Below are 26,196 nucleotides of genomic sequence, written 5' to 3' on the forward strand. Positions count from 1 at the left end.
AGGTAATTAATTTTTCTTTATAAAATTTTCTCCAAAACGAAAGCTGAAAAAAAGGTCAAAGTCGAGGAGAAAATCTAATATATATTTTTTCTGTAATCTTCCAGGTACAGAGAGAGAGAGAGAGAGAGAGAGAGAGAGAATGCGTAATGAAGATATAATATTGACAGATAATTTTAATACTTTTATAATTTCTCTAATCTGAACTGATGGAAAAAATACTGCTACTTTTTCCGTATCATTTTTACCTGAGCCAAAGACAGAGACGATAATAATACTTTTTACTTAATATTTTTACCAGGCGTTAGTGGTGCATGTGGCTACTACTACTACTACTACTACTACTGTCGAAATAGGTTGTGAAGTGGGGTCAAGGGCCGTGTGGGGAGGAGAAGAGGATGGTGGTGGTGGCGATGACGGTGGAAAGCAGGAAGCACAGCAGTAGGATCCGATCGACCACCAACGCTACCTGTTAAATGAGGGAAGATGAAGGTTGGTTAGTCTCTCTCTCTCCCTCTCTCTCTCTCTCTCTCTCTCTCTCTCAGTCTTTTGAAGCGAGTGAAGGATGGGGTCACATGGAAGACAAAAATCAGAAGTGAGGAAGGAAGGGTGGTGGTGGTGGTGGTGGTGGTTGTGATGATGATGATGATGATGATGCAAGGAAGGAAGGAAGAGAGGAGGGGAGGAAGGAAGGAAGAGAGGACGAAGAGTTGAGGGAAGAAAGACAAGGAGAAAAAGAAGGAAGGAAGGAAGGAATGGAGGAGGAAGTTGGGAGAAAGAAATACGAATAGAAGCGAAGAGGAACTCCTTATAAGAAAGAAGAAAAGACAAGGAAGAGGAGAGAAGGAAGAACCATATAAGAAGTTCAGGAAGAAGAAAGTGGAGAAGAGGAAACGAGGAAGAGTAGGAGGAAGAGGGATGGAGAGAAGAGAGACAGAGGAAGAGAGTGAGGAAGGGTAATGACTAGAGAGGAGGAGAAGGAAAAGAGGAGGAGGATAAAGACAAGGGAAAGAGAGGCACACACACACACACACACACACACACACACACACACACACACACACACGGTCATCAAATTATCTAACTCGCATTTTTCAGCCTCAGTCAAAACCGAAATTCAGTCGGGATTTCATTTATGTTTCTGAAAGTTGGATGGCCGACCTGACTGCCCACTTCACGGGAAAATCTCTCTCTCTCTCTCTCTCTCTCTTACCAAAGCATAATATTAATACAGTAATCCTATCTGTCTTCCCGTTTGTCTCTCTTTATCTCTCTGTCTGATTTAATGGTTTAGTACCGAAAATAACTCTCTCTCTCTCTCTCTTCATGTACGCAACCTAACTTTAAATGCATAATAATTCTAGATCATCATTCCTCAACCACTGATCATCCAATATAATAAACGAAGATAAGAGAGATACGAACGAATATATAGAATGAACGATAAGATACGGGAAGCTGTTTAATTTCTGTTTAAATGTGGATATTGTTGGTAGGGAAAAGGGGAAAAAAGACACAAAAAAAGCAAAACACACACACACACACACACACACACACACTCCACTGCCCCCATACCTAACCATCACCACACCTCTTCACCTATACCTACTCCCACTCCACGATCTTTCAACTCCACTACCACACCCCACCACAACCTCTACGCCACTACACCTCCCTCTTCCCCTCTACACCTACCACGCTACTCGAGTCTGCCGCACTGTACCTCACTACTCCACTTCCACTGCTCCACCCACCTGCTGCCACTCCATCTTCGTCGCCTCCTTCCTCTCCTGCTCCGCTAGCCTCACCTCATTCCTCTCAATCGTTTGGTGTATCTTGCTGAGCACACGCATGAACTGCTGCTCAAAGTCTGCAAAGGGAAGAACACCATCATCATCATCATTATTACTCATCATCATCATCATCACTGCTTTACCATCATCATTATCAACATCATCATCATCTTGTTTTACCATCATCATTACATCACTGCCATCATCATCATCATCATCATCACTGTTTTATCATCATCATCATCATCATGGTGGTAGGTGGTGGCGACCATCATCCACTCACTTGATGTAGTGCTGCCTACTTCTTCCTTAGCCTTTATCATTCTTTTTCTGTGCTTGCCCTCCTCTCTTCCTATTTCTCCAATGTTTCCTGTCACTTCTTATTGCTTTTCTTTCCTTTATAGGTGGCTTTACATTGAGTGACAAACCAAATGGTTTCCTGTAAGCCAAGAAACCATTTACAACGCTGGGTGGTAACCATATAACCAAACCATACGTGCTCCCTACGTGTCAACAAGTGGGTTGGTGGAGGGTTAGTGCCCCTCTCCGTAAAACAAATAACTCAAAGTCAAATGGCCACCTCTTACGGGATTATGGCGTCTGGCAATAGATAGATAGAGAGATCATCATCATCAGTATCACCATCATCATCTTCATTATTATTATTTTTTACCATCATCATTACACCTGTCACCATTGTTTTTATAATGTCAAAACTGCATACCTGAAGTCCAATTAAAGTAACGATCCCACCTGAAGTCTGTGGGGGGGTGAGGCGGGTGGGGTTGTCGATGTTTGGAGGGGCGTGTCGTGTGGGGTTGAAGTGGGGGGACAAGGTGAAGCGGTCCAGGGGCTCCACTTCACTCAGGTGGCACTTCTCGTGGCTCAGGGACTCGACCTTCACGCCCCGGTCCGGTCGCAGGTCCTGAGTGGTGGCAGGTGAAGTTGGAAATAATTAGTGCTGAGTGGTGGCAGGTGAAGTTGGAAATAATGCTGAATGGTGGCAGGTGAAGTTGGAAATAGTGTTGAGTGGTAACAGGTCAAGTTGGAAATATTTAGTGCTGAGTGGTGGCAGGTGAAGTTGGAAATATTTAGTGCTGAGTGGTGGCAGGTGAAGTTGGAAATATTTAGTGCTGGGTGGTTGCATGTGGTTAACTCCTTTCGTCCGATTACATATTTCATTTCTTATTGCTCTCTACAGGCGACTTTATTCAGCTTTTTATTAGCTTTCGCTTTGGATGTTAACCTAGGATAGAGTAAATATAATATAAAGTCATTATTACCTCCCTCAAAACAATATATATATATATATATATATATATATATATATATATATATATATATATATATATATATATATATATATATAGAATCTTGTTACTGTATTGCCCAGAATCTAAGTCGGGATGCAGGCATTTGCATACAAAGTTTGCGGGTACTGATACCACCCGAGGGAAATACAGGAAAATAATTCCAACCACTGTGTATACTGCCAAAAATGCCGTCAACACATTTCCCCAGAGTTTAATCAAACAGCCTTAGGGCAAAGGGAATGTAATTTACCAATTGTAAATTCACTAATATGACTCTTTTTACACCCACGGTCGCGAAGCGCGAGCGTGCGTTATGTGTTTATAGACATTTGTGAACATAACAGTTTCATTTGATGTTAACAAAACAGTGGAAGCACTGAGGGTCAACTACAGGTTTGATTTATTGTTTTTTTTAGAACAACAAGTGAATCCATTCATCCATCATCCAATCCTAAGTCGCCCCACAAGAACCGTAGGAGCCTGGGGCTAGACAAGTTGATGCTGACATTTAAGATGAGTGACCGGCCTCATTCATCCCTGAGTTGCATTATGTGAGCAATAAACCCAACCACTCCTTGGATATAAACCTACACCAGCTCAATCCGCTGGAGGCCTTAACGTCAAGCTAACAAGGCTGGCTGAAATTCTATTAACTTATTATTTTTTTTTTCGGATTTGAATCAAACTTGGTGGAAAGGTGAAGGGTCAGGCAGGAATAAAACTAAATCAATTTTAAGAGCAATTGGTGGAAGGTAAACGTCACAGGGCAATGGCAAATGTTCCGTCCTTAAACCTCTCTCTCTCTCTCTCTCGACGATTTTGTTCAGACTGAGATACTTTAGTTCGAGAGACCTTTGCAAATATAAACAAAATCATCTGCAGGTGAAATATTAAACTAGAAAATAATCAAGGTACTGAAGGGGTTAATAACGTTGCCTACCTTCTCTAAAGATATATCTAAATGGTAATCGGTCTGAAAGGGTTAACGAGTCTTCCTGATGGCCTGAGAGAGAGAGAGAGAGAGAGAGAGAGAGAGAGAGAGAGAGAGAGAGAGAGAGAGGCGTTGATTCAAAGTCAGTACCACCAGCATTACTATATCCCTCAAAACGATAGCCATGCAGGTAGGTAGGTAGGTAGGTAGGTAGGTAGGTAAGTAGGTAGGTAGGTAGGTAGGTAGGTAGGTAAGTAGGTAGGTAGGTAGGTAGGTAAGTAGGTAGGTAGGTAGGTAGGTAGGTAAGTAGGTAGGTAGGTAGGTAGGTAGGTAGGTAGGTAGGTAGGTAAATAGGTAGGTAGGTAGGTAGGTAAGTAGGTAGGTAGGTAGGTAGGTAGGTAGGTAAGTAGGTAGGTAGGTAGGTAAGTAGGTAGGTAGGTAGGTAGGTAGGTAGGTAAGTAGGTAGGTAGGTAGGTAGGTAGGTAAGTAGGTAGGTAGGTAGGTAGGTAGGTAGGTAGGTAGGTAGGTAGGTAGGTAGGTAGGTAGGTAGGTAAGTAGGTAGGTAGGTAGGTAGGTAGGCAGGTCAGTCAGCAGGAAGGAAAGATAAAAACAAATTGACCTTGGACGTGAATAGGAAGGCACACAGGTGAAAGGGCAGGTGAAGTTATTAGCACAGGTGAGTGGGCAGGTAAGTTATTAACACAGATGAGTGGGCAGGTGACGTTACAGGCACAGGTGAGTGGACAGGTGAAGTTATAAGCACAGGTGAGTGGACAGGTGAAGTTGTCAGCACAGGTGAGTGGGCAGGTGAAGTTGTCAGCACAGGTGAGTGGGCAGGTGAAGTTGTCAGCACAGGTGAATGGGCAGGTGAAGTTGTCAGCACAGGTGAGTGGGCAGGTGAAGTTGTCAGCACAGGTGAGTGGGCAGGTGAAGTTGTCAGCACAAGTGAGTGGTCAGGTAGGTGAGGTATACTGTGCTGATATGATATAACAGAAAATAAAACATCTTCAGAAATGGGCTTCCAATGTAGTATTTCAGAACTTTTGGTATGGTTTCAGAATTAAAATCACGGCAAGTGGAATTATGGACACATCGAGGCTGACTTTGGAGATAAAAATAATACACACTGACAGACGAATTTTGGGGAAGTCTCTATGCCAATATCCGAACACCTGCTTTCGTATGTCCATGATTTACTTTGCATATGACAGCACCAATCATCATCATCAACATCAACATCATCCTCATCCTCATCATCATCCCGGAGTCAGTATTTAACGTACAAAACATCAGACACATACAGTAAATACACATTCTAGGAACATGATTTTTCCTGAAACTTTGCCTACTAATTGGTGGCCGAGTCAGAGGCAACATGAACCGTTTACAGATTGTTAGTTTGACGTGAAATATATCAACGCTGTGTCAGACCTCTCTCTCTCTCTCTCTCTCTCTCTCTTTCTCATAGCCCTCCCATTTTTACTTCACGCTTCCTGACGCCCCGTTCATTGCACCATTTCCAAATCAAAATATTTTTGGAAAACAGGAAAAACCTGATGGCAGAGAAATATTCAATGTGCATTTAATTTTTGCGAGTTTTTCTGTAACCGTGTTCGCTCATCCGAAAACACACACACACACACACACACACACACACACACACAGTCTCCCAAAGCAAAAAGTCAATGTTTGGGATCAAAGGAACGAGATGAATTAATTTTACGCCTGACATCTCAAATAAGCAACCTTTTTAAGAATTTGTTACATTAACGTAGAGAAATATAAGGAGAGAGAATTACTGACACACGTAGAGAATATAAGGAGAGAGAATTACTGACACACGTAGAGAATATAAGGAGAGAGAATTACTGACACACGTAGAGAATATAAGGAGAGAGAAAAACTGACACACGTAGAGAATATAAGGAGAGAGAAAAACTGACACACGTAGAGAATATAAGGAGAGAGAATTACTGACACACGTAGAGAAATATAAGGAGAGAGAAAAACTGACACACGTAGAGAATATAAGGAGAGAGAATTACTGACACACGTAGAGAAATATAAGGAGAGAGAAAAACTGACACACGTAGAGAATATAAGGAGAGAGAATTACTGACACACGTAGAGAATATAAGGTGAGAGAATTACTGACACACGTAGAGAAGTATATGTTTTTCCCTGAATCACCCTACACCCCCATTACAACCGTGACCAGTTAATTTCATGCACAGATTTATTCAGTCAATATTCTCGCACTATAAGAACTCTAACTTATATATGAAGCCAGTCTTGCTATATCAATAACCACTGAATTTAACACATCATCAGCATCAGCGTCATCAAATTACACCTTTCCTCACCGTGCATGTGTAAATATATAGACATAACAACCCCAGTACGTGATATATGGACATAAGCAGACAAAGGAGAACGATAAAACTACGTAAACTGTAAATTATGAAGTGAATGTGACAGAAAGCGTTAGGAGAAATATACTGGGGTAATTTGGCCATGTGGAGAGGATGGTGAGTAAGAACCTAACTAGGAAAGAGTATGTGAGTGAAGTGGAGGAAGGGAGAGGGGGAGAGTTCGAGGATGAGATGGAGGGATGGGGCAGAGAGGTATATGAGAGAGGGGGACTGTAAGCTGGGGCAGCGAAATGGCTGGGGACAAGGCGACATGGAGGCGATCTGCTTGTGGCCACCCCTTACGGGATTGAGGCGTCTGACTAAAGATAGATAAAAAGATAAAATATGTGTGTTTTCTTCTAGTTCTCTGTTCTGTGTTCTCTTTCTTCTTTTTCCCTCGGGAAGTGTTCTTAGGCGAAACCAGTGTGTATAGGGCAGCACTGAACTTAATTATTTGGAAAAGATTCTTATACAGACATCTAATCAGTCCCTGTCATACCTTTTCCCATTTCATATACTGTATATATATATATATATATATATATATTTTTTTTTATTGAAGAACAAAAAAATATGAGAACTTTCCCGTGTCTAGTCCAGTACCGAAAAGAAATCATAGTATTACATGAACGACACAGAAATGAAGGCTCAAATTTTACATGTATATCTTGTTCTTACTAATCTATCTATCTATCAATCTATCTATCTGTTTATCTATCTATCTGTGCTGTGTGAGGGAAATTATCGTCTTGTCCTTTGCATCTCTGGCGTGGATGGAGTACAGACGCGTTCTTGTGACAATGCTCCTGGCCTCTTGTTCCTCCTTCCTTGCATTGAAGAAAAAAAGTTATAAAGATCTCCATTACTTCATATTGTGTGTGTGTGTGTGTGTGTATGTGTGTGTGTGTGTGTGTGTGTGTGTGTGTGTGTGTGTGTGTGTGTGTATGTGTGTGTGTGTGTGTGTGTGTGTGTGTGTTGATGAGCATACGGTCCCCACTTTCAACCAACATTCACCCAGTTTGTACCGTTTTCTTTGACCTAGATATGTCTCTGAAAAAATGAGTAGGTTATTCAATTTTTTTTTTAAGAAAGAAAGAACCAAAGGCCAGATGCCCGCAAGATTACTCCCTCCAAGAAGAAAGGAAAACAAGATTACAGACTGGCAAATTCAAGATCCGTTCATTTCGGGGTGCCTGGACACACTGCGTTTAAAAGACTGAAGGTCATAGGCAGGAGGAAATACAGATAGAGGAAGACAGGTGTGTTCTGTCTTTTGTTATTTATAAGTGTTTTTTAGTTTTTAAAAGTGTTAATAGTATATGCTAACTCATGGTGGGGGCAACTCTCGTGTTCCTGTCCAGTTAACGCAGGATGATCTTATACAACTGAGAGTGAATGTAAGATTTGAAAAGTGAGAGTAAGTGTACGATACTGAAAAAGGAAATACTGGTACCTTTGATCTTTTCCTAAGCGATTTATTTTGCTTATTACTCCTTACTGTCCATCTCCGTGTTACATAAATCATCCTAACATCACCACACTCTGCACTGATAGCGACCAAAGGATTATTAACCAGCCATATCCAAAAAATAAATCGCTAAGGAAGAGCTGCTTGGGACCTTCTTTAACCGAATAGTATGTACAGTATGATTCATTGTACTATTATGTTATTTCAGGCTGATATTTTCGTTGAGAAAGGAAAAACCCTAACACCTCTTCCTTAGCGATTTATTTTTGGATATGGCTGGTTAGTATCCTTTTGTACGTTATTTATGCAGAGTATGGCGATAGTGGAAGGATTTATTCAACACAGATGAGGGCAGTAATGTGTAATAAACAAAATAAATCGCTGAGGAAAAAGATTAGGGAGCTTCCTCAACCGACAAGCATACGGCCCTCACACACACACACACACACACACACACACACACACACACACACACACACACATTCATGCTCCTAAAAAACAATACTATTCTCCAATTTCCTCTCCTCCATCCTGTGTTCATGCGTGTGCCACAAGGATCAGTTCTGGTGCCAACCCTATTCCTAATTCATATTAAGGATCTCTTATCTGTCACCCACAGTCCCATCCATTCATATGCAGATGACCCAACACTTCACAGTTCACTCACACTTAAACACCAATTCACAAAGTTTAATATCTCTAAATCACAACTCAGTACAGCTATCTTCATAAATCAAGACTTATCTAAGATCACTGAATGGGGACAAAATAACACAGTCACATTTAATGCTAGTAAAACCAAATATATACAGTTTACTAATGGACTGATAATGCCTGATTCCTATATTACCTTCAATGCTACTAATATTCTCGTCTCTAAAAGTACTGAAATTCTCGGTTTTACGTAATAATGCCCTCAGCTGGCCCTCTCATGTCAGATCACTTCCTAAAATCGCTTCAAAGAAACTTGGATTATTGTAAAGAGTCCATAACTTCTTCACTGACGAGCAGCTAGCTGTAATTTATGTCATGTGCACTCTCAGCTGGAATGTTGCTCACCCTCATGGAATGGATGTCGAGAGGTTGCACTAAAACAGCTAGACAAAATTCAGAACAAAGCTGCTGGAATTAATAACCCTGCTATTACAAATGAACTATCTCCCCTTCAAGTAAAAAAGGAATGTTGCCTCCCTTGCATTATTTTATAGATGCTTTTATGGTAAATGCTCAGACGAAGTTGCGTCCATTGTACAGTACCATGTCTCCATGCCTTCCCCCGTGCAACACGGGCATCTGGCAGCGCTCATGCCTGGACTGTCACACTGCCATATTGCAGAACTTCTGCCTATTAGAAATCTTTTATTCCCCGAACTGCATCTCTTTGGAACTCGCTTCCCCAGAGTGGCTTCCACCCCAAACTTCAACCTACGGCTGTTCAAATCCAACTGTTACAGATATTTTTGTGAATGGAGGACACCCGTAATGTAGTGTATGGATTATTATTTTTTTATTATTCTGTTTTTCCTTCCTCTATTCTGTTGTTTTAAAAAAATGTATACACCAGTTCTCTCTAATATCTTCCTGTTCTTCAGTTCTCCTAATCTGTGTCCTTAATGTTCTCCCTATAATGTTCTACCCATAATGTTCTCCCTATAATGTTCTCCCGATAATGTTCTGCCCACAATGTTTTACCTAACTGGCTTTATTTATTTATTTACTGGTTGCGGAAAATGTGACCTCAGGGATAAGGAACTGAATAGGGAGGCTGCCAGAGATCGAGCAGCGTGGAGATCGGCCATTAGGTGACCAAGGCCGACGCATGCAAGCATATTGGAGCCTTTATAAATGATACGAGCCATACGACACGATTTAAACGATAAGAATGTGTCCCTCAAGGTACTCACGTTCATATGGACATGCTTATCTCGTGAAGGCGTGACGGGAGACTCAAAGTGAAGGAAGACGAGACGGGAGAGCCAGTCGAGCACCACCACCTTGACCATCTTCGGTACCTCTGCCCCTCTCACGCCGCGATGGTGGATGTTGAGCGTGAGTACCGACAACCCTGACGCGAAACTCACCAGGCATATGGTCACCCCGTAGTACAAGCCTGTGGAGGGGAGAAAAGGGGTGGGGAGAGGACACACCCTTATAATCAACCCCTTAAACTAGCGTATTTCTCCTTTAACTTGGCCCAAAATTGTCACCCCTCCATCCTCAGTATCCAGCTGTAACGGTTAGCAACGGAAAATGATGCTAGTCACGAAGAAGCGCTATGGGGGAAGGATGTAGGGCCGTAGCATTGTCTTTTTCTGCCTCTGAAGAACGTGAAATAAGCCGCAAAATGACGAGAATTTAGGCCAAGTTAAGGTGAAAGAAGTATAGTCCATCAGGGAGGAAACTTTTAAAATTATGGGGCCGTGTATTTACCTGCTTTGGGAGGGTTCGTAATAACTTCTCCTTTGCGATTCATTTTCTCAAAAACTCTTTATTTATGTTCCTGATAAAAACTCTTTCGAAATCTAAAGGTGTAACTAGCAAGCACTACAATATTAAGGTGTTAAATGGAGTAAATCGCTTAAGAGGAAGAGCAGAGGATTTCTATATGACAGTGGGAGGGTGGGGGTGGAGACTGGGAGGGTGGGGGTGCAGGGTGGGGGGTGGTGGTGGAGAGTGGGGGTGGAGGAAGGAGGGAATGCAGGTGGAGGGGGAGAGATGAGGTTCAAATTAAGTATTATGTCTTTAGAGCCAATTTTGGTGGCCATTTCAAGGCGTTTGGGTACAATTGTTTCCCAAGTGACGGCTATTGCTCAGTACCAGGGATATTGCTCAGTACCAGGGATATTGCTCAGTACCAGGGATATTGCTCAGTACCGGGGATATTGCTCAGTACCGGGGATATTGCTCAGTACCAGGGATATTGCTCAGTACCAGGGATATTGCTCAGTACCGGGGATATTGCTCAGTACCAGGGATACTGCTCAGTACCAGGGATATTGCTCAGTACCAGGGATACTGCTCAGTACCAGGGATATTGCTCAGTACCAGGGATATTGCTCAGTACCGGGGATATTGCTCAGTACCAGGGATATTGCTCAGTACCAGGGATATTGCTCAGTACCGGGGATATTGCTCAGTACCAGGGATAGTGATGAGTGCCAGGGATACTGCTCAGTACCAGGGATATTGCTCAGTACCAGGGATATTGCTCAGCATCAGGGATATTGCTCAGTACCAGGGATATTGCTCAGTACCAGGGATATTGCTCAGTACCAGGGATATTGCTCAGTACCGGGGATATTGCTCAGTACCAGGGATAGTGATGAGTGCCAGGGATATTGCTCAGTACCAGGGATATTGCTCAGTACCAGGGATATTGCTCAGTATCAGGGATACTGCTCAGTACCAGGGATATTGCTCAGTACCAGGGATATTGCTCAGTACCAGGGATAGTGATCAGTGCCAGGGATATTGCTCAGTATAGTGCTCAGTACCAAGGATAGTCCTCAGTACCAGGGATATTGCTCAGTACCAGGGATATTGCTCAGTACCAGGGATATTGCTCAGTACCAGGGATATTGCTCAGTACCAGGGATAGTGATCAGTGCCAGGGATATTGCTCAGTATAGTGCTCAGTACCAAGGATAGTGCTCAGTACCAGGAATATTGCTCAGTACCAAGGATATTGCTCAGTACCAGGGATAGTGCTCAGTACCAGGGATATTGCTCAGTACCAGGGATAGTGCTCAGTACCAGGGATAGTGCTCAGTACCAGGGATAGTGCTCAGTACCAGGGATATTGCTCAGTACCAGGGATATTGCTCAGTACCAGGGATATTGCTCAGTACCCACCATATTGCTCAGGAGGGGCAACTTGATAATTGATTCTCCTATCTTTCTCCGGACAAAATTTGATGATAATACAGTATTGATGACGATGACAACAATAGTGATAATTATGAGTGATGACTGATGACAAGGTAATGATGATGATGATAATGATGATGATGATGACGAGAATAACAGTAATGATGATGATGATAATGATAATGATGATGATGATGACGAGAATAACAGTAATGATGATGATGATAATGATAATGATGATGACGACGACGAGAATAACAGTAATGATGATGATGGTGATGATGATGATGATGATGACGACGAGAATAACAGTAATGATGATGATAATAATAATGAAAATGATAATGATATGTCAAAAGCAGTCCCCCCCCCAAAAAAAAAAAAAAAAATACACCCTTCATTCACCACCTACACATCAAAATATTTCCTCAGTGTAAATGGTCACCTGAACAACCACATAATTTTTCATCCTCTTTTTATCAAGCAAAATCGACACCAAAAACTATCCATCTATCTATCTATTGCCGGACGCCTCAATCCCGTAGGGGTGGCCACCAACAAATCGCCTCCATGTCGCCCTGTCCCCCGCCATTTCACTGCCAAAACCACAATGTAACACTTCGCCCTACTGAGCAACTGGAGTGGCGTCGAGGACCAGAAAAATTAATTGAAATGGCCAGATTTTTATTTTTAGTTTTAATTATTGGAAAAAATAAGAGATTCAACATTTTCTAACCTCACCAAAATTCCTATCCCTCTTCTATCACTGAAAAAGTCTTGCTCACCCAGGGAAATATGTATATATTCCTCGCATAAAAAAAAAAAAAAAAAAAAAAAAAAAAAACTAAATGGACAACACTATCATCATTATTATCATTATCATCGTCATCATTATTATCGTCATCGTCATTATCATCATCATCATTTCTTGACTTTTTTTCCCACTGAAGATGGGGTGAATTAAAAAAAAACTTTCTACATTTGCCACCTCTCACCCCTTCACCCCCTCTCCCCTCATCATCATCATCATCGTCATCGTCATCATTATCACTCTTTTTCAGGACTAAATATGAGTAAAGGGAAAAGCAACACAATACATTTTATTCCATCTCCCTCCACAAAACACACACACACACACACACACACACACACACACACACACACACACACAAAACTCCCTCTACAAACATAACACACTGACCCCTCCCCTCTCACATACACAGACTGACACACACAGACACTCTCTCTCTCTCTCTCTCTCTCACACACACACACACACGGCACATACTAATGAGAGGCGTCTTTTCGGTGGGCGGCAGTGACTCGCGTATCGTCATAAGAAAGACGGTCATGGAAAGAAGAGCAGAGATTCCCAGCGTCACCTTCTCTCCGCTCTCACTCGGGACGTAGAACACCAGGAGAGCTGTGGAGGGGCAAGTAGGGAGATAAGAGGAGGGAAATTAAGCAGGGAGTAAGGGAGGGAAAGCAGGAAGAAGGAAGGGAAACCAGGAAGAAATGCAGGACGAAAGGAGGAAAAACAAGAAGGAAAGGATATATAAGAACACCAAGAGAGCTGTGGAGGAGAAAGCAGGGAGATAGCCAAAGAGGAGGGAAATTAAGCAGGAAAGAAGGGAGAGAGGGAGGGAAAGCAGGAAGAAAAGTAGGGAGGAAGGGAGGAACAACAAGAAGGAAAGGTACCGGTACATAATAAGGAAGGCTGTGGATAAGAGACAAAATTAGGAAACAAGAGGAGGGATATCAAACAAGAAGAAAAGCAGAGAGGAAGGGGGGAAAAGATGAAAGAAAGGATAAGTACAAAGACATTTAGGGAGAGAGAGAAAGTGGTGCGAGAAGTATGGGAGGGGGGGAGGAAGGTGGGGAGGGAGAGAGGGTAGGAGGAACGTGGGAAGGGAGAGAGAGAGAGAGAGAAAGAGGAGGAAGACATAGGGAAGTATGAAAGTGAAGAGAAAGATGTGCATAGAGTGACAGGAAAAAACAAGGAAGACCAATTAGGAAGGTAGGTAAATATTTACGGGAAGGAGAGAGAAATGAATCAGAAAGGTAATGAGTTAAGAACAGAAGTTATGTGGGAAAGAGGGTAAATAGGGAAGTGTAAAAGGAGGTACGGAGGAAGGCAAAAACGTGAGAATTTTCATCAACATATCTTGTGCAATAGGCTACATTATCGGTAATATCTAAACTAAAATTAATGATAACATTACTACTCAAAATCACCCACTTATCCTCACTGGGTACCCTTAACTAATTACGGTATAGAAGGTATGTGTAATATAAACAAGATCTGAAGACCCTAAGGTAACTTCTTGTGCAACCACTAAATCTGAAGATAAAGGTGTCGAAGAAAGCATGGGTCAATTTTACGTTTGTCTCAATAACTGGCTAACTGTATGCTTAACTGTAACCATATTTCTTTCAGATCATAAGAGGGATCACAGCTATATATCTGGAAAGTTACAGCTTTAAAGCTTTTGTGGTTTTCTCTAAAACGTGTTACAAAGAAAAAACAGCAAATTTGAATTCGGTACTTTCCACTACGCTAAATGGCAAAATATTAAGCCAAAATTATTCAGCAAACATTTTTCACAGGATTTTCGACTAAATGGCTGTATCTCAATTAGTTTCTGAGATATTTCAATTTCAAATATGCAATTCTTAGAACAAAAATAAGTATATGACTTTCAAAAATAGGTCAAGCTCATTTATATCTGGCACAAGGATAGGGTTACCCTAGGGTACCTTCATGTGTAATATCGTCAAGATCGAAGAAAAAAGTTGCAAAGAAAAATCTTCATGATAATACTGACGAAAACAAGAAGCTTCGCCATTTATATGACGAAGCTTAATAATAATAATAATAATAATAATAATGATAATAATAATGATGATGATGATGATGATAAAAAAGTTGATGATGATGATGATGATGATGAAGAAGAAGAGGAAGTAAAGAGTCTGAACACATGAAGCTGGAGGTAAAAGACATGATCAGGCAGCTTTCTTCTAGGAAACTGGCTAATTAAAAACGAGAGTGAGGAGGTGAGACGCAAATCTTTCCTGTAATTAACACAGAAGCGATGGAAAATGCAGTAGGCGAAGCTGGATAAGCCTTTGTTTCTTTCTTCTTTGCATTAAAAAAAAAAAAAACGGAATGAAGGTAGAATGAAATGAAAGGAAGAGTGACAAGAATATAGCAAGAATGGCAAGAATATAGCAAGAAATGACAAGAATATACGAAGAATGACAGGAATTTAGCAAGAATAACAAGAATATAGCATATATGACAATATATCAAATATGACAAGAATATATGAAGAAATGACACGAGTATAGCAAGAATGACAGGAAGAATGACAAGAATATAACAAGAATGACAAGAATATAGCAAGAATGACAAGAAGAATGACAAGAATACAGCAAGGATAACAAGAATATTGTAAAAAATGACAAGAATATAGCAAGAATACCAATATACAAAGAGTGACAAGAATATATGAAGAATGACAAGAAATAACAATATACCAAGATTTTTTTTATGCAAGAAAGAAGGAACCAAAGGCCAGGAGCCCACAAACCGTTCCTTTCAAGAAAAAACAAAAACAACCCCAAAACAGCCAAATTAAAGATCCGTTCAATTCGAGATACCTGGACACACTGCGTTTGAAAGACTGGAGATCATAGGAAGCAGGGAATACAGACAAAGGAAGCCTGTTCCAGAGTTGACCTGTTGCATAAATGAAAGACTGGGAGTAACGGTTAACTCATGCATTAAAGAGTTGGACAGAAAAGGGATGAGAATTTGTTGTTAGACGGGTGCTACGCACCCGTCGTAGAGGTGGAGGGATGCAAGCAGACAGTTCAGAGGAGCAGTGACCACGGAAGTAACGACAGAAAAGAGACTAAGATGCAACACTGCGGCGAAGAGACAGAGGTTGAAGGAAGCCAGTAAGAGGAGGAAAGTTGATGAGACAAAAAGCCTTTGACTCCACCCTATTGAGAAGAGCTGTATGTGGGGAGCCTCCCCACATATGACAGTTGTACTCTACACAGGGGCGAATAAAACCCGTGTATAAAGTTAACAACTGTGCAGGGGTAAAGAAAGTACGGAGTCGGTTTAGCATACCTAATCTCTTGGAAGCAGATTCTACAAGAGATGCAATATGATCTTTCCAAGATAAGTCCCGAGTGAATGAAACCATAAGCATGTTCAAGGATGATGCAGGATTCAGCTGGATATTATTAAACATTAGTGGGTACTCCTGTGGAAGACTGTGTCGGTTTGATAGGTGTAAAAACTGAGCTTTTGATGCATTAAAAACAACAAGATTATTTTTACCCCAGTCAGAGATACGAGCCAGGTCAGACATTAGGTGTGCCATAGCCTCATCCCTTGTTTGTTGAAGTAACTGTTGAGATGGATGTTGCGAGAACCGAATGGAAAGGTAAAGGGTGGAATCATCAGCGTACGAGTGGATAGGGATACGGGTAGGGTGCTGTACAGCTTACAAGGTCACTGACGAATAAAAGGAAGAGAGTTGGTGATAGGACAGAACCCTGAGGATCACCACTGTTGATAGATCTAGGAGAAGAACGATGGCCGTCTACAACAGCGGCTATAGAACGACCAGAAAGGAAGCTATAGATGAAGGCACAGATAGAAGGATAGAAACAGTAAGAGGGTAGTTTGGAAATTAAAGATTTATGCCAGACTCGATCGAAAGCCTTTGAGATGTCAAGTGCAATGGCAAAGCTTTCGCCAAAGTCCCGAAAGGAGGATGACCAGGAGTCTGAAAGGTAGGTGGGAAGATCGCCAGTGGAGCATCCCTGACGGAACCCATACTGATGATCAGAAAGAAGGTTGTGATAGGAAAGATGCTTTAAAATTTTTCTTTTAAGAACAGACTCGAAAACTTTTGAGACACAGGATGTTAAAGCAATTGGACGGTAGTTAGAGGGTTGGGAATGGTCATCCTTCTTTGGGACTGGCTGAATGAGAGCAAACTTCCAGCAAGAAGGAAAGGTACAAGTTGACAGACAAAGGCGAAAAAGTTTACCTAGGTAGGGCGTAAGCACAGAAGCACAGTTCTTGAGAACAACAGGAGGGACTCCATCAGGCCCATATGCCTTGTTAGTACTGAGGCCAGTGATGAAAAAAAATACATCAACTGAAGAAATTTAAATGTCAGTCATGAGGAAGTCAGAGGGGGGAAGTGTTGGAGGAACAACACCGGAATCGTCTAAGGTGGAATTGGAGGAGAAAGTCTGAGCGAAGAAATCTGCTTTATCAGTAGAAAAAATAGCTACAGAGCCATCAGAATAGAAATGAGGAGGGAAGGATGATGAGGTGAAGTTGTTAGAAGGGTTTTTGGCAAGGTGCCAGATGGAGCGGGAAGAATTGAGTTGGAGAGTTGAGAGCATTTAGTATGGATGAAATTATTTTTAGCACAGTGAAGAACAGCCTTAGCACGATTCCGGGCAGAAATATAAAAAAAGATGTGATTCCGGGGTGGGTTGGCTCTGGTACCTTTTATAAGCCCTCTCCTCGTTGCGGACAGTATTAGAACAAGCGTGATTAAACCAGGGCTTTCTTGCATTAGTCAAAGGATATGAGAAAGGAATGTATGCTTCCATGCCCGAGAGAATAACCTCCGTAATGCGCAAGGCACACTCAGATGGCTCCCGGCCATGGAAGCAATAATCATTCCAGAGAAAATCAAAGAAGAACGGCCTGAGGGCCTCCCAATCTGCAGCTCCAAAGTGCCACAGACGACTTTTCTTTGAAGGGTTCGCAAGCCGTACTGGAGAGATAGGACAGGTTAAGGTAATAAGGTTGTGATCGGAGAAGCCCAACAGAGAGGAAAGATTAAGTGTAAGCAGAAGGATTAGTTGTTGGGAAGAGGTCAAGTATGTTGGAGCTCTCTCTAAGGCGGTCAGGGATACGGGTAGGGTGCTGTACAAGCTGCTATAGGTCAATAAGGATAGAAAAGATGTAGGCTTGTTCTCCAGGTGGATCAGTGAAAGGAGAGGAGAGCCAATGACAAGAATATGGCAAGAGTTACATGAATATAACAAGAATGACAAGAATATAGCAAGAATGACAAGAAGAATGACATATAGCAAATATGACTCTATATATATATATATATATATATATATATATATATATATATATATATATATATATATATATATATATATATATATATAAACTCCACTAACATACCAATGCCATTTATAAGGACGCAGGGAAGGATCAGATTAAACACATAAAACATAGGCCTGCGTCTTAGCCTTATCGTGAAGGTGATGTCTGGGTAGGGCTCAGGGCAGCAGGAGTAGAAGGTGACGTTCCTGGAGGCTGTGAACTCGATCAGGTCAAACTCTCCGTTGGATTTGTAGTTGGACGTGTCACCGCTGTCCATCTGTTTCGTGAGGTCCAGCTGTTTGCCAAGAGAGGACGGGAGAAAGTGGTGAAAGTCAGAGAGGTGTGGAAAGGAGAAAGCACTGTGGAAAGAAGGAAGACTTGTGGAATGGAGAAAGAGTTGTGGAAAGGAGGAAGAATTGTGGAAAGAGGAAGAGTTGTGGAAAGGAGGAAGAATTGTGGAAAGGAGGAAGAGTTGTGGAAAGGAGAAGGAGTTGTGAAAAAGAGCGAGTTGTGGAAAGGATACAAGCGAAATAAGAAATGAAAGTTGCGTCAATCATCAATCCATCAATCAATGTATAACTCTCCATCTGTTTCATTTGGTCCAGCCGTGTGCCAAGACAGGAAGTTGTGAAAAGGATACAGGCGAAAAGAGAAGAGAAAATTATCATCAATCAATCAAGAAAATTATATGTCAATCATTAGTCAAGTAAGAAAACTGTCAATCATCAATCATTCAAGAAGGAAATTAGTTGTCAGTCATCAATCAAGAAAACTGTCATCAATCAATCAGTCAGGCAATCAATGTGTATAGTGTAGATAGATAATGTGATAGATGCCATGAGATCAAGAATTATTTTTGCCCACTGTGCGCTAGACATTTCATTTTAAGAGAATAATTACTGTAAATCATATATGTTAAACTTACAAATATGTAAAAATGTAGAGTGTTACCTGTATAGCTTATAAAGTTAAACTGTCTCTCTGCCTGTCTGTCTGTCTATCTATCTGTCTGTCTGTCTATCTATCTATTTGTCTACCTATCTATTAGCGCTGCGAACCAACAATCTAGCCCAAACTTGCATAAAAGACACTGTGCTTTGAAGGCCAACATCAACATAGTTCTCTTTTGTCAGAACATTTACGTGTTAAAAGTAAGCATATTATTTACATGAACAAAGATAATTTCCGTTCAGACAATGGCTTTAGTAAGACTGTATTTAAAAGCTGTTGTCTGTGGGGGATTGAAGATATATAAATTCATTGCTATACCATTTTTACCTCAACGTGGCTCAGAGTTTCCTCCTTTTTTAGCCTGATTTACGTAGATGTGTGGCAGAAACTGATAATGCTGTCCCTGCTCCCTTTTCATAGCACTTCTTCGTGACTAGCATAATATTCTAATGATAGCCTTTGTTATAGCTCAACATTCAAGGTGGAGAGATGGTAATTCTAGGCCAAGTTAAAGTAAAAAGCGTATAGCAGAATATCCTTTGAAACTGAAAGTATGTGCTCGCTTCCTGCCGATTCATCCAATATTACTACTTTCACACGCACTTCTCCCTACATCGTACTTGACTAGCATGGCGAAGGTTACTACCAGGTATCACTCTCCCTAAGAATGCTCAATCGTGCTGTGAACCATGTGCTGTGACAAAGAAAAACAAAGAATAAGTAAACAGTGCAAGCTCCTGGCCTTTGCTTCCTTCTTTCTTGCATTAAACAAAAATGACATATGGACGGTCGAGTGTCTGTTTCTTTACCTCTTCAGTCAAAGCCTTTTATATTATTTAATTAATTTATTTATCTATTTATTTATTTATTAGCGACTCTCCATTTACCTCTGTCTCTACCAGCAGACGATTTCATTCAGCTTTGGCAAGATCTCTCACTGACGACATTAAAGTTTGAACGTGAGTGTGTGTGTGTGTGTGTGTGTGTGTGTGTGTGTGTGTGTAATTCACCGGGTCGGTCAGGATCACTTGATGGTCGTGATTGTCAGCTTTTACCCTCCCGGAAGGGAGCTGAGAGCTCATATAGTCCGATCTAAGGGCAAGGCTGTGACCTTCACACACTCACACACCCGTCCCCTTGCTCAAGGGGGACAGTAACCACTCACTTCGTCAGTGAAACTTTTCGCAACCTGAGCGAGGCGCGAACTCCCGTCTACCAGATGGCAAGCGAGAGCGTTACCACTGCACCAGCGAGCGGTGTGTGTGTGTGTGTGTGTGTGTGTGTGTGTGTGTGTGTGTGTGTGTGTGTGTGTGTGTGTGTGTGTGTGTGTGTGTGTTTTCTTGATTATGCTCTTAATTAACCAAAGAAATAATGCTTATCAGAATTCACAAAATGTACCTTCCATTCCCTTTAAAAATAATCCTGGTATACTCCTTTCACCTTAACCTGGCCCTGATTTTCATCCTTTTGCGGTTTATTTCCTCTAGCTCAGTGGCCACATTAGGGAATATTCCAGCTCTTCACCCTCGCCATAGCACTTCTTCATGACTTGCATCACGGTGTTGTGTTACTCTATTGTCACAACTCAGCATTCAAGATGGAAGGATGGGAATATTATGGCAGGTAAATATAAAAAGGGTATACCAGTCACTACAACAATTTTATCCCTATCAAAACTCATCTCCACAACACCATAACATGCCTTTAATCATCTCAGTATAAAAAAAGCTTAATATATCTTCATCTTCATATCTGTCTTGACTTCAGATGGGAAAGAAATAATATCCCAATGGAAATGTTAAAGGACGCTTCAATATAGATACAAATTTCCTCCTAATCTTTTATCTTTATATTTTGTCTATTCTCCCCCTCAAACTACTCAACTTCTTCCCTTTTTCTCATTTGTAACTACTGCTTGCTTTCATGCAGCAGTAGTCCTTATTTTTCACCGCGTTTCCTCGCTGTATTTTCCTCTTCACTCTCTCGCCCTGTTTCCTCTCCATGCCTCTGCTTGCTCGTTTACTAACAGCTATCTTGGTACAAAAAAATAACATCCCTTTCACCTAAATATCGAAGGGGAGGATAATGTGTTCTTCCTCTTCCTTCCCCTTTCTTCCTTCACTTACTTCTCTCCTCTGTTCCTTCTCTCTGACAGCTCTCTTTCGCCTTTAATTTTCAGCTCTCACTCAAATTACCTTTTAACTTGTCATGTTGAATAGGATGGCACAGTGCTCTCCTCCTGTCTTCTTAAATTTTTACTTCCGTGTGTGTGTGTGTGTGTGTGTGTGTGTGTGTGTGTGTGTGTGTGTGTGTGTGTGTGTGTGTGTGTGTTTATTTCATTTCTCCTTTCCCCCCCATCTCATCTCTAAAAGGTTGAGACAGTCGTGTTTTCTTCTTCCTAACTCTCCCTTCTTCCGTGATTTCTCTCTCTTTCTCTGTTCCAGTTCGCCTTCTCTATTTCCTGTTCTTCTCTCATCAAAGCTTCTCCCTTCTTCCTTAACTTACTCATCTTTTGTCCCAGTTCTCTCCATCATATTCATTTTCCCTCTTCTCTACCTAATGTCTCTTTCCTCTCCATTCACCTCTCATCTACATTACACTGTTACTCTCAATGTCCAAAGGAATGGTAATATTTTTCTCTTCATTTTCCTTCTCCCTTCTTCCTCAACCTTATTCTCTCCTATTTTCTACTTCTCTTTATCTCTCAATTCAAAGTATTCAAATGGAGCTTTAATTCAACTATCAAAATATTCAAAGGGCACGATTATATGGCCATTGATAAATCTTCACAGTTGATTGGCCCAGACCATAGTAGAGGTAACAGGCATAAAATTATCGGCAAACGATTTCAGTCACATGAAGCAAAGGATTTTTTCATCACTAGTGTTGTAAGTACTGTATATGAAACGAACTGCCCTCCAGTGTAACAGCCTGTGATTCAGTAATAACCTCTGAAAATAGCTTGGGTAAATATCTGTCATCTAACCCCCACCTATGTAGTGTATGTTCACTCCTGAATAACACATTTCTGTGGTGTATATATATATTTTTTCTTTTTCAGAGCCTGGAAGATGCAAATGCAGAACAACATCCATAAATATTACTGATTTAATGTTACTCTCCCATTCAGATACACAGTGTAGAATAAAATTTCCTTTCCCTCTGTCCTATGAAATTTCCATGACAATTTTTCTATGCTGCATGGTGGTCCTTCTCACTATTTCCTGCCGGCTTCGGCTGGAGGGATTGGTGGGTGGGGGGAGCCTCCCTGCTTTTCTGTTCTTGTCTCCAACTGACAGAATAGCTTTTGTTGGTTGTAGCCTTCCCTATACCAAACAGCCACGAAAGGACCAACGGATCTGTTGCTGTTTGCTTTCCTTTATACCCCTTCGTACTTCTCTCATCTTAAACGCCAGGCCTAGTGTCAGCCTGTCTCAGTAACTCAGTATCTCCTTCTCTCATCTTAAACGCTATGTATTTCCTCCAGCATTTCTTTCACCTTCTTTGATTTACTTCTGTATGTTCTCTTCCTGTTTACCTATCTTGTGGCTCCCCTCCCCTCCGTTCTCACCCACAATATCATGCAGCTCTCAATGCCTCAGGGAAAGATACCAGATCCTTAAAACAACTTCTCCCTGCTTTGATTTTCACAACTTCTTTTCCCCTTCCCTCTACCTGTTTTGCATTCCCTCTTGTCCCTCTCCCCTCACCAGGCCGTCCACATCACCCTGCAGCTCTGAATGACACAGGGGGACGCTACCGTGCCTTTTCCTCTTCCTTGATTTATTGTTCTCTGTTCCCTATTTCTCCAGCGATTTTCTATTTCCTTTCCCCCCCCCCTCTCCTTTCACCAGGTTGTCACATCACACTGTAACTCTGAACGTCAACAGGGAAAATAATGTAGTCTCTCGTTAAATGTCTTCCTTCTTCGGTTTATTCCTTTATTCTCTTCTCTCTGCCTAATTTCTCACCTCTTTCCCCTCAAGACTAAGCTACATATTCTTGAAGGAGCTGAATATCGAAGGAGACGTACTGCTTCCCTTTCCTCTCCCCTCCTTAACTTCTTCCTTCTTCCTTGTCTTCCTTCAATCTTCCTCTCCTTGCCTGCCCCTCCCCCTCTTCCCTCAGCGCTCCCTAAACGTGAAAGGGGACATATATATTCTCCCTTAAATTCTCCCTTCTTCCTTCATTTATTCCTCTCCTCTGCTCTCCTTTACTTTGCCTGTTTCTGTTTCCACTTCTTCCCTTCCCCTCATCCCTGGAATATCGAAGGGGAAGGCAATGGTGTGTGTGTGTGTGTGTGTGTGTGTGTGTGTGTGTGTGTAAATCAACTTTTAGGTGCCAATACTTCTTTAATTTTTCTTTTCCTCCTTCACATACTTCTCTCCTCTCATTCCTTCTCTCGCACTACCTATCTTCTCTCCTCTCGTCCCTTTCTCCCCGTCCCTTTGTCACCTACTGAGCATCACTTGGAAATTTCAAAAGGGAAAGTGATGGCTTTTTTCCCTATATTTCTCCCTTTGATTTACTTCTCTCTCTCTCTCTTCTTTAATCTGTATTTCGAAAGGAAAGGTTATATTATGCCCTTTTCTACCTTATTATTTTCCCTATTACCTTCTCTACCTTTTTGTGCATTTCTTTTACTCATTTACTTCCTTTATCCACTTCCTTCATTTACTAATTACTTTATTCATTTCCTTCATTTACTCATTTCCTATATTTACTCATTTCCTCTCTATTCTCATTTTCATCCTTTCTTCATTTCCTTTCTCTACTCACTTCCTTCCTTTACTCACTATCTTCCGATACTCATTTCCTTGCTTTGCTCACATCTTTCCTTAACTCATTTCCTTCCTTTGCTCACTTCCTTCGTTTCCTCATTTTCTTCCTTTACTCATTTCCTCCCTTTACTCATTTCCTCCCTTTGCTCATTTCCTCCCTTTGCTCATTTCCTTCCTTTGCTCATTTCCATCCTTTACTCACATCCTTCCTTTAATCCATTTCCTTCCTTTACTCACTTCCTCTCTTTACTCATTTCCTTCCTTCACTAATTTCCTTCGTATACTTATTACCATTCATACTCATTTCCTTCCTTTACTCATCTCCTTCCCTTACTCATTTCCTTCCCTCTGACCTCACCTGATATCCATCGTAGGTCCACGAGGCCCACATCATCTTGCAGCTCTGAATATCGAAGGGAAAATACTCGACGTCCATATCACAAGAGGAGCGATAGATGCCGTGAGAGAGCCAGGTCACTTCCCCCACCGATGTCACTATGACGTTGGTGTTAATGGTGGACGAGGTGTAGTGGGCGTCGGCGCTGTAGGGAGAGACACGGAGGGGTTAGTGGAGAGAAGGAGGCAAAAGGGAGGGTAGGAATGGAGGGAGAGAGTGTTCGTGGAGGGAAGGAGTGGAGGGAGAAAGGATTTGTAGAGTGGAAGAGGCAAAAGAAACGAAGGGATGAACTGAGGGAGAGTGTGACAAGTTGGTGAAGAGAAGGGGGCAAAAGGGAGGAAAGGAGTGGAGGGGAAAAAGGTTAGTGGAGAGGAGGAAGCGAAAAGAAAGGGACGAGAGGACTGGAGGGAGAAAGGGAGACGAAAGAAAGGGAGGGAAGAACTGAGGAAGACAGTGACAAGTTCCTACCCAAATCTTTCGTTAGCTCTCACATGATAAACATTAACTTTATAATTCTCCCATTAGCGGTTTATTTTTCTCCCTAACCATTAGTTCTTAGTACATACATATATTTTTCTGTTCTCACCATCAGCTCTCCCATCCTGCCATTACCTCACAGTGAACATACGGTATACTTTTTTCTCCTTCCCACTCTCATATCATCCTATTTGTCCACACTCTCAGCACCATTACCACTCCTAGTCAGTATTTTTAGCTTCATTTCGTCACTCTCTCTCTCTCTCTCTCTCTCTCTCTCTCTCTCTCTCTCCACACACACACACACACACACCCACAAACTTCTCCAAGCTCCATTTTCCACATCACAGGCAAAACATTATGTACCCTTAAAAGACCACCACCAACACCAACCTGGAGTCGCCCGCCGCACATAAACACTCCCTATTAAAACAAAACATTGGAAAGTTCGGCCTACTCGACTTTCGGACCTCCAATAAATCTAACGAAACTTCTTTGCCGCCTGTGTACCACCGAAAAAGACGCGGGTAAATTGGTCACAGGTACGAGATTATCAGAATTACGAGGCCGAAGGTGAAGTTATGGGGGTAGCCGGAGTTATGAGTGAACCGAACTTACCAACCCACGCCATCCCTGTCCTTATTTTGCGCCCATTGGTAAGGCGAAGCAAAAGTTGGGTTTTAAGCCCGTCCCTACAAAAACAAATGATTTTAGCAGCAGCAGCAGCAGCAGTAGTAGCAGTAGTAGTAGTAGTAGTAGCAGTAGTAGTAGAAGGTTTGTCTGGAACGTTCACCCAGTAGACTGAAGGCTAAAGTTGTTCTCTGCAGTTCACCATCCTCATTTCTAAGGACGGAGAGGGACCAGAATATTTATATAACCTGGCAGTGGATCGGCACACTTATATCAGTGCCACCTCACGAAGGCGTCCCTCTCTATCATCAACTTTATGCTTCCTCCAGACGAACTTATGCAGCTGAGGGAAGATGTTGTATGCTGGAGTTAGATCGCCCTCACTATGGTCTGTATTTTCGTAAAGAGGTTCCCTAACACCTCTTCCTTAGCGATTTATTTTCCAAGCTATTCATTAACATCCTCTTTTTGCTTCTTATAATTTCTCTATGTCGTAAAGACCGCGAAAATTTGAAAAGATTATAGTAACGGAGCAGATACAGAAATAAACCGGTAAAGAAGAGGTGTTAGTAACGGAGCAGATACAGAATTAAACCGGTAAAGAAGAGGTGTTAGTAACCTCACTCACAATACCCTCCTCTCACTCCATCCTCCCAACTTACATCCCCCTCTCTCATATTCCTCTCCACTCCTTCCCTCCACCTCATCCTCGGTCTCCCCATCCCCCTCCCCACCTCCATCCTACACTGCATAAAATCGCCTTGTGGTACCCTGAGTAAAAATTAAAGGCTTCGTTATCGTTGGGGGTTTAATCCCGAAAGCTCAGTCTGCTGGTGTGGGAGGTGCGCATACATTTCGGCGGTCTTCGCTAAAAATCTGGTCAACTATGAAGTCAATGGAGGTACAGAAGAAGACACGAAAAGACATGAAAAGGGTTATGGGAAGTGGAAAATGCAAGGAAAACACTGGTAACGTACATTAAGCCGTCCTTACAACACGAAAAAACTGAAGTGCGTG

The 26,196-nt window shown here is 41.8% G+C and overlaps 1 protein-coding gene across 1 annotated transcript in view; it reads right to left on the reverse strand.

Moving 5' to 3' along the window:
• Positions 1 to 367: 367 nt before the first annotated feature.
• Positions 368 to 26,196, reverse strand: part of LOC145401357 (neuronal acetylcholine receptor subunit alpha-7-like) — a 32,717-nt gene continuing 6,888 nt past the window's right edge. Inside the window, exons 3-9 of the mRNA XM_080273682.1 lie at positions 24,034 to 24,217; positions 18,022 to 18,238; positions 13,069 to 13,203; positions 9,818 to 10,023; positions 2,544 to 2,715; positions 1,752 to 1,867; positions 368 to 466 (exon numbers count right to left, since the gene is read on the reverse strand). Coding sequence (XP_080129808.1) covers positions 368 to 466; positions 1,752 to 1,867; positions 2,544 to 2,715; positions 9,818 to 10,023; positions 13,069 to 13,203; positions 18,022 to 18,238; positions 24,034 to 24,217 — 1,129 coding nt within the window. The remainder of the gene's footprint in view (positions 467 to 1,751; positions 1,868 to 2,543; positions 2,716 to 9,817; positions 10,024 to 13,068; positions 13,204 to 18,021; positions 18,239 to 24,033; positions 24,218 to 26,196) is intronic.

Source organism: Coenobita brevimanus, chromosome 55 (assembly GCF_032717465.1).
Source record: "Coenobita brevimanus isolate Jiangsu-jjx chromosome 55, ASM3271746v2, whole genome shotgun sequence".
Classification (NCBI taxonomy): Eukaryota; Metazoa; Arthropoda; class Malacostraca; order Decapoda; family Coenobitidae; genus Coenobita; species Coenobita brevimanus.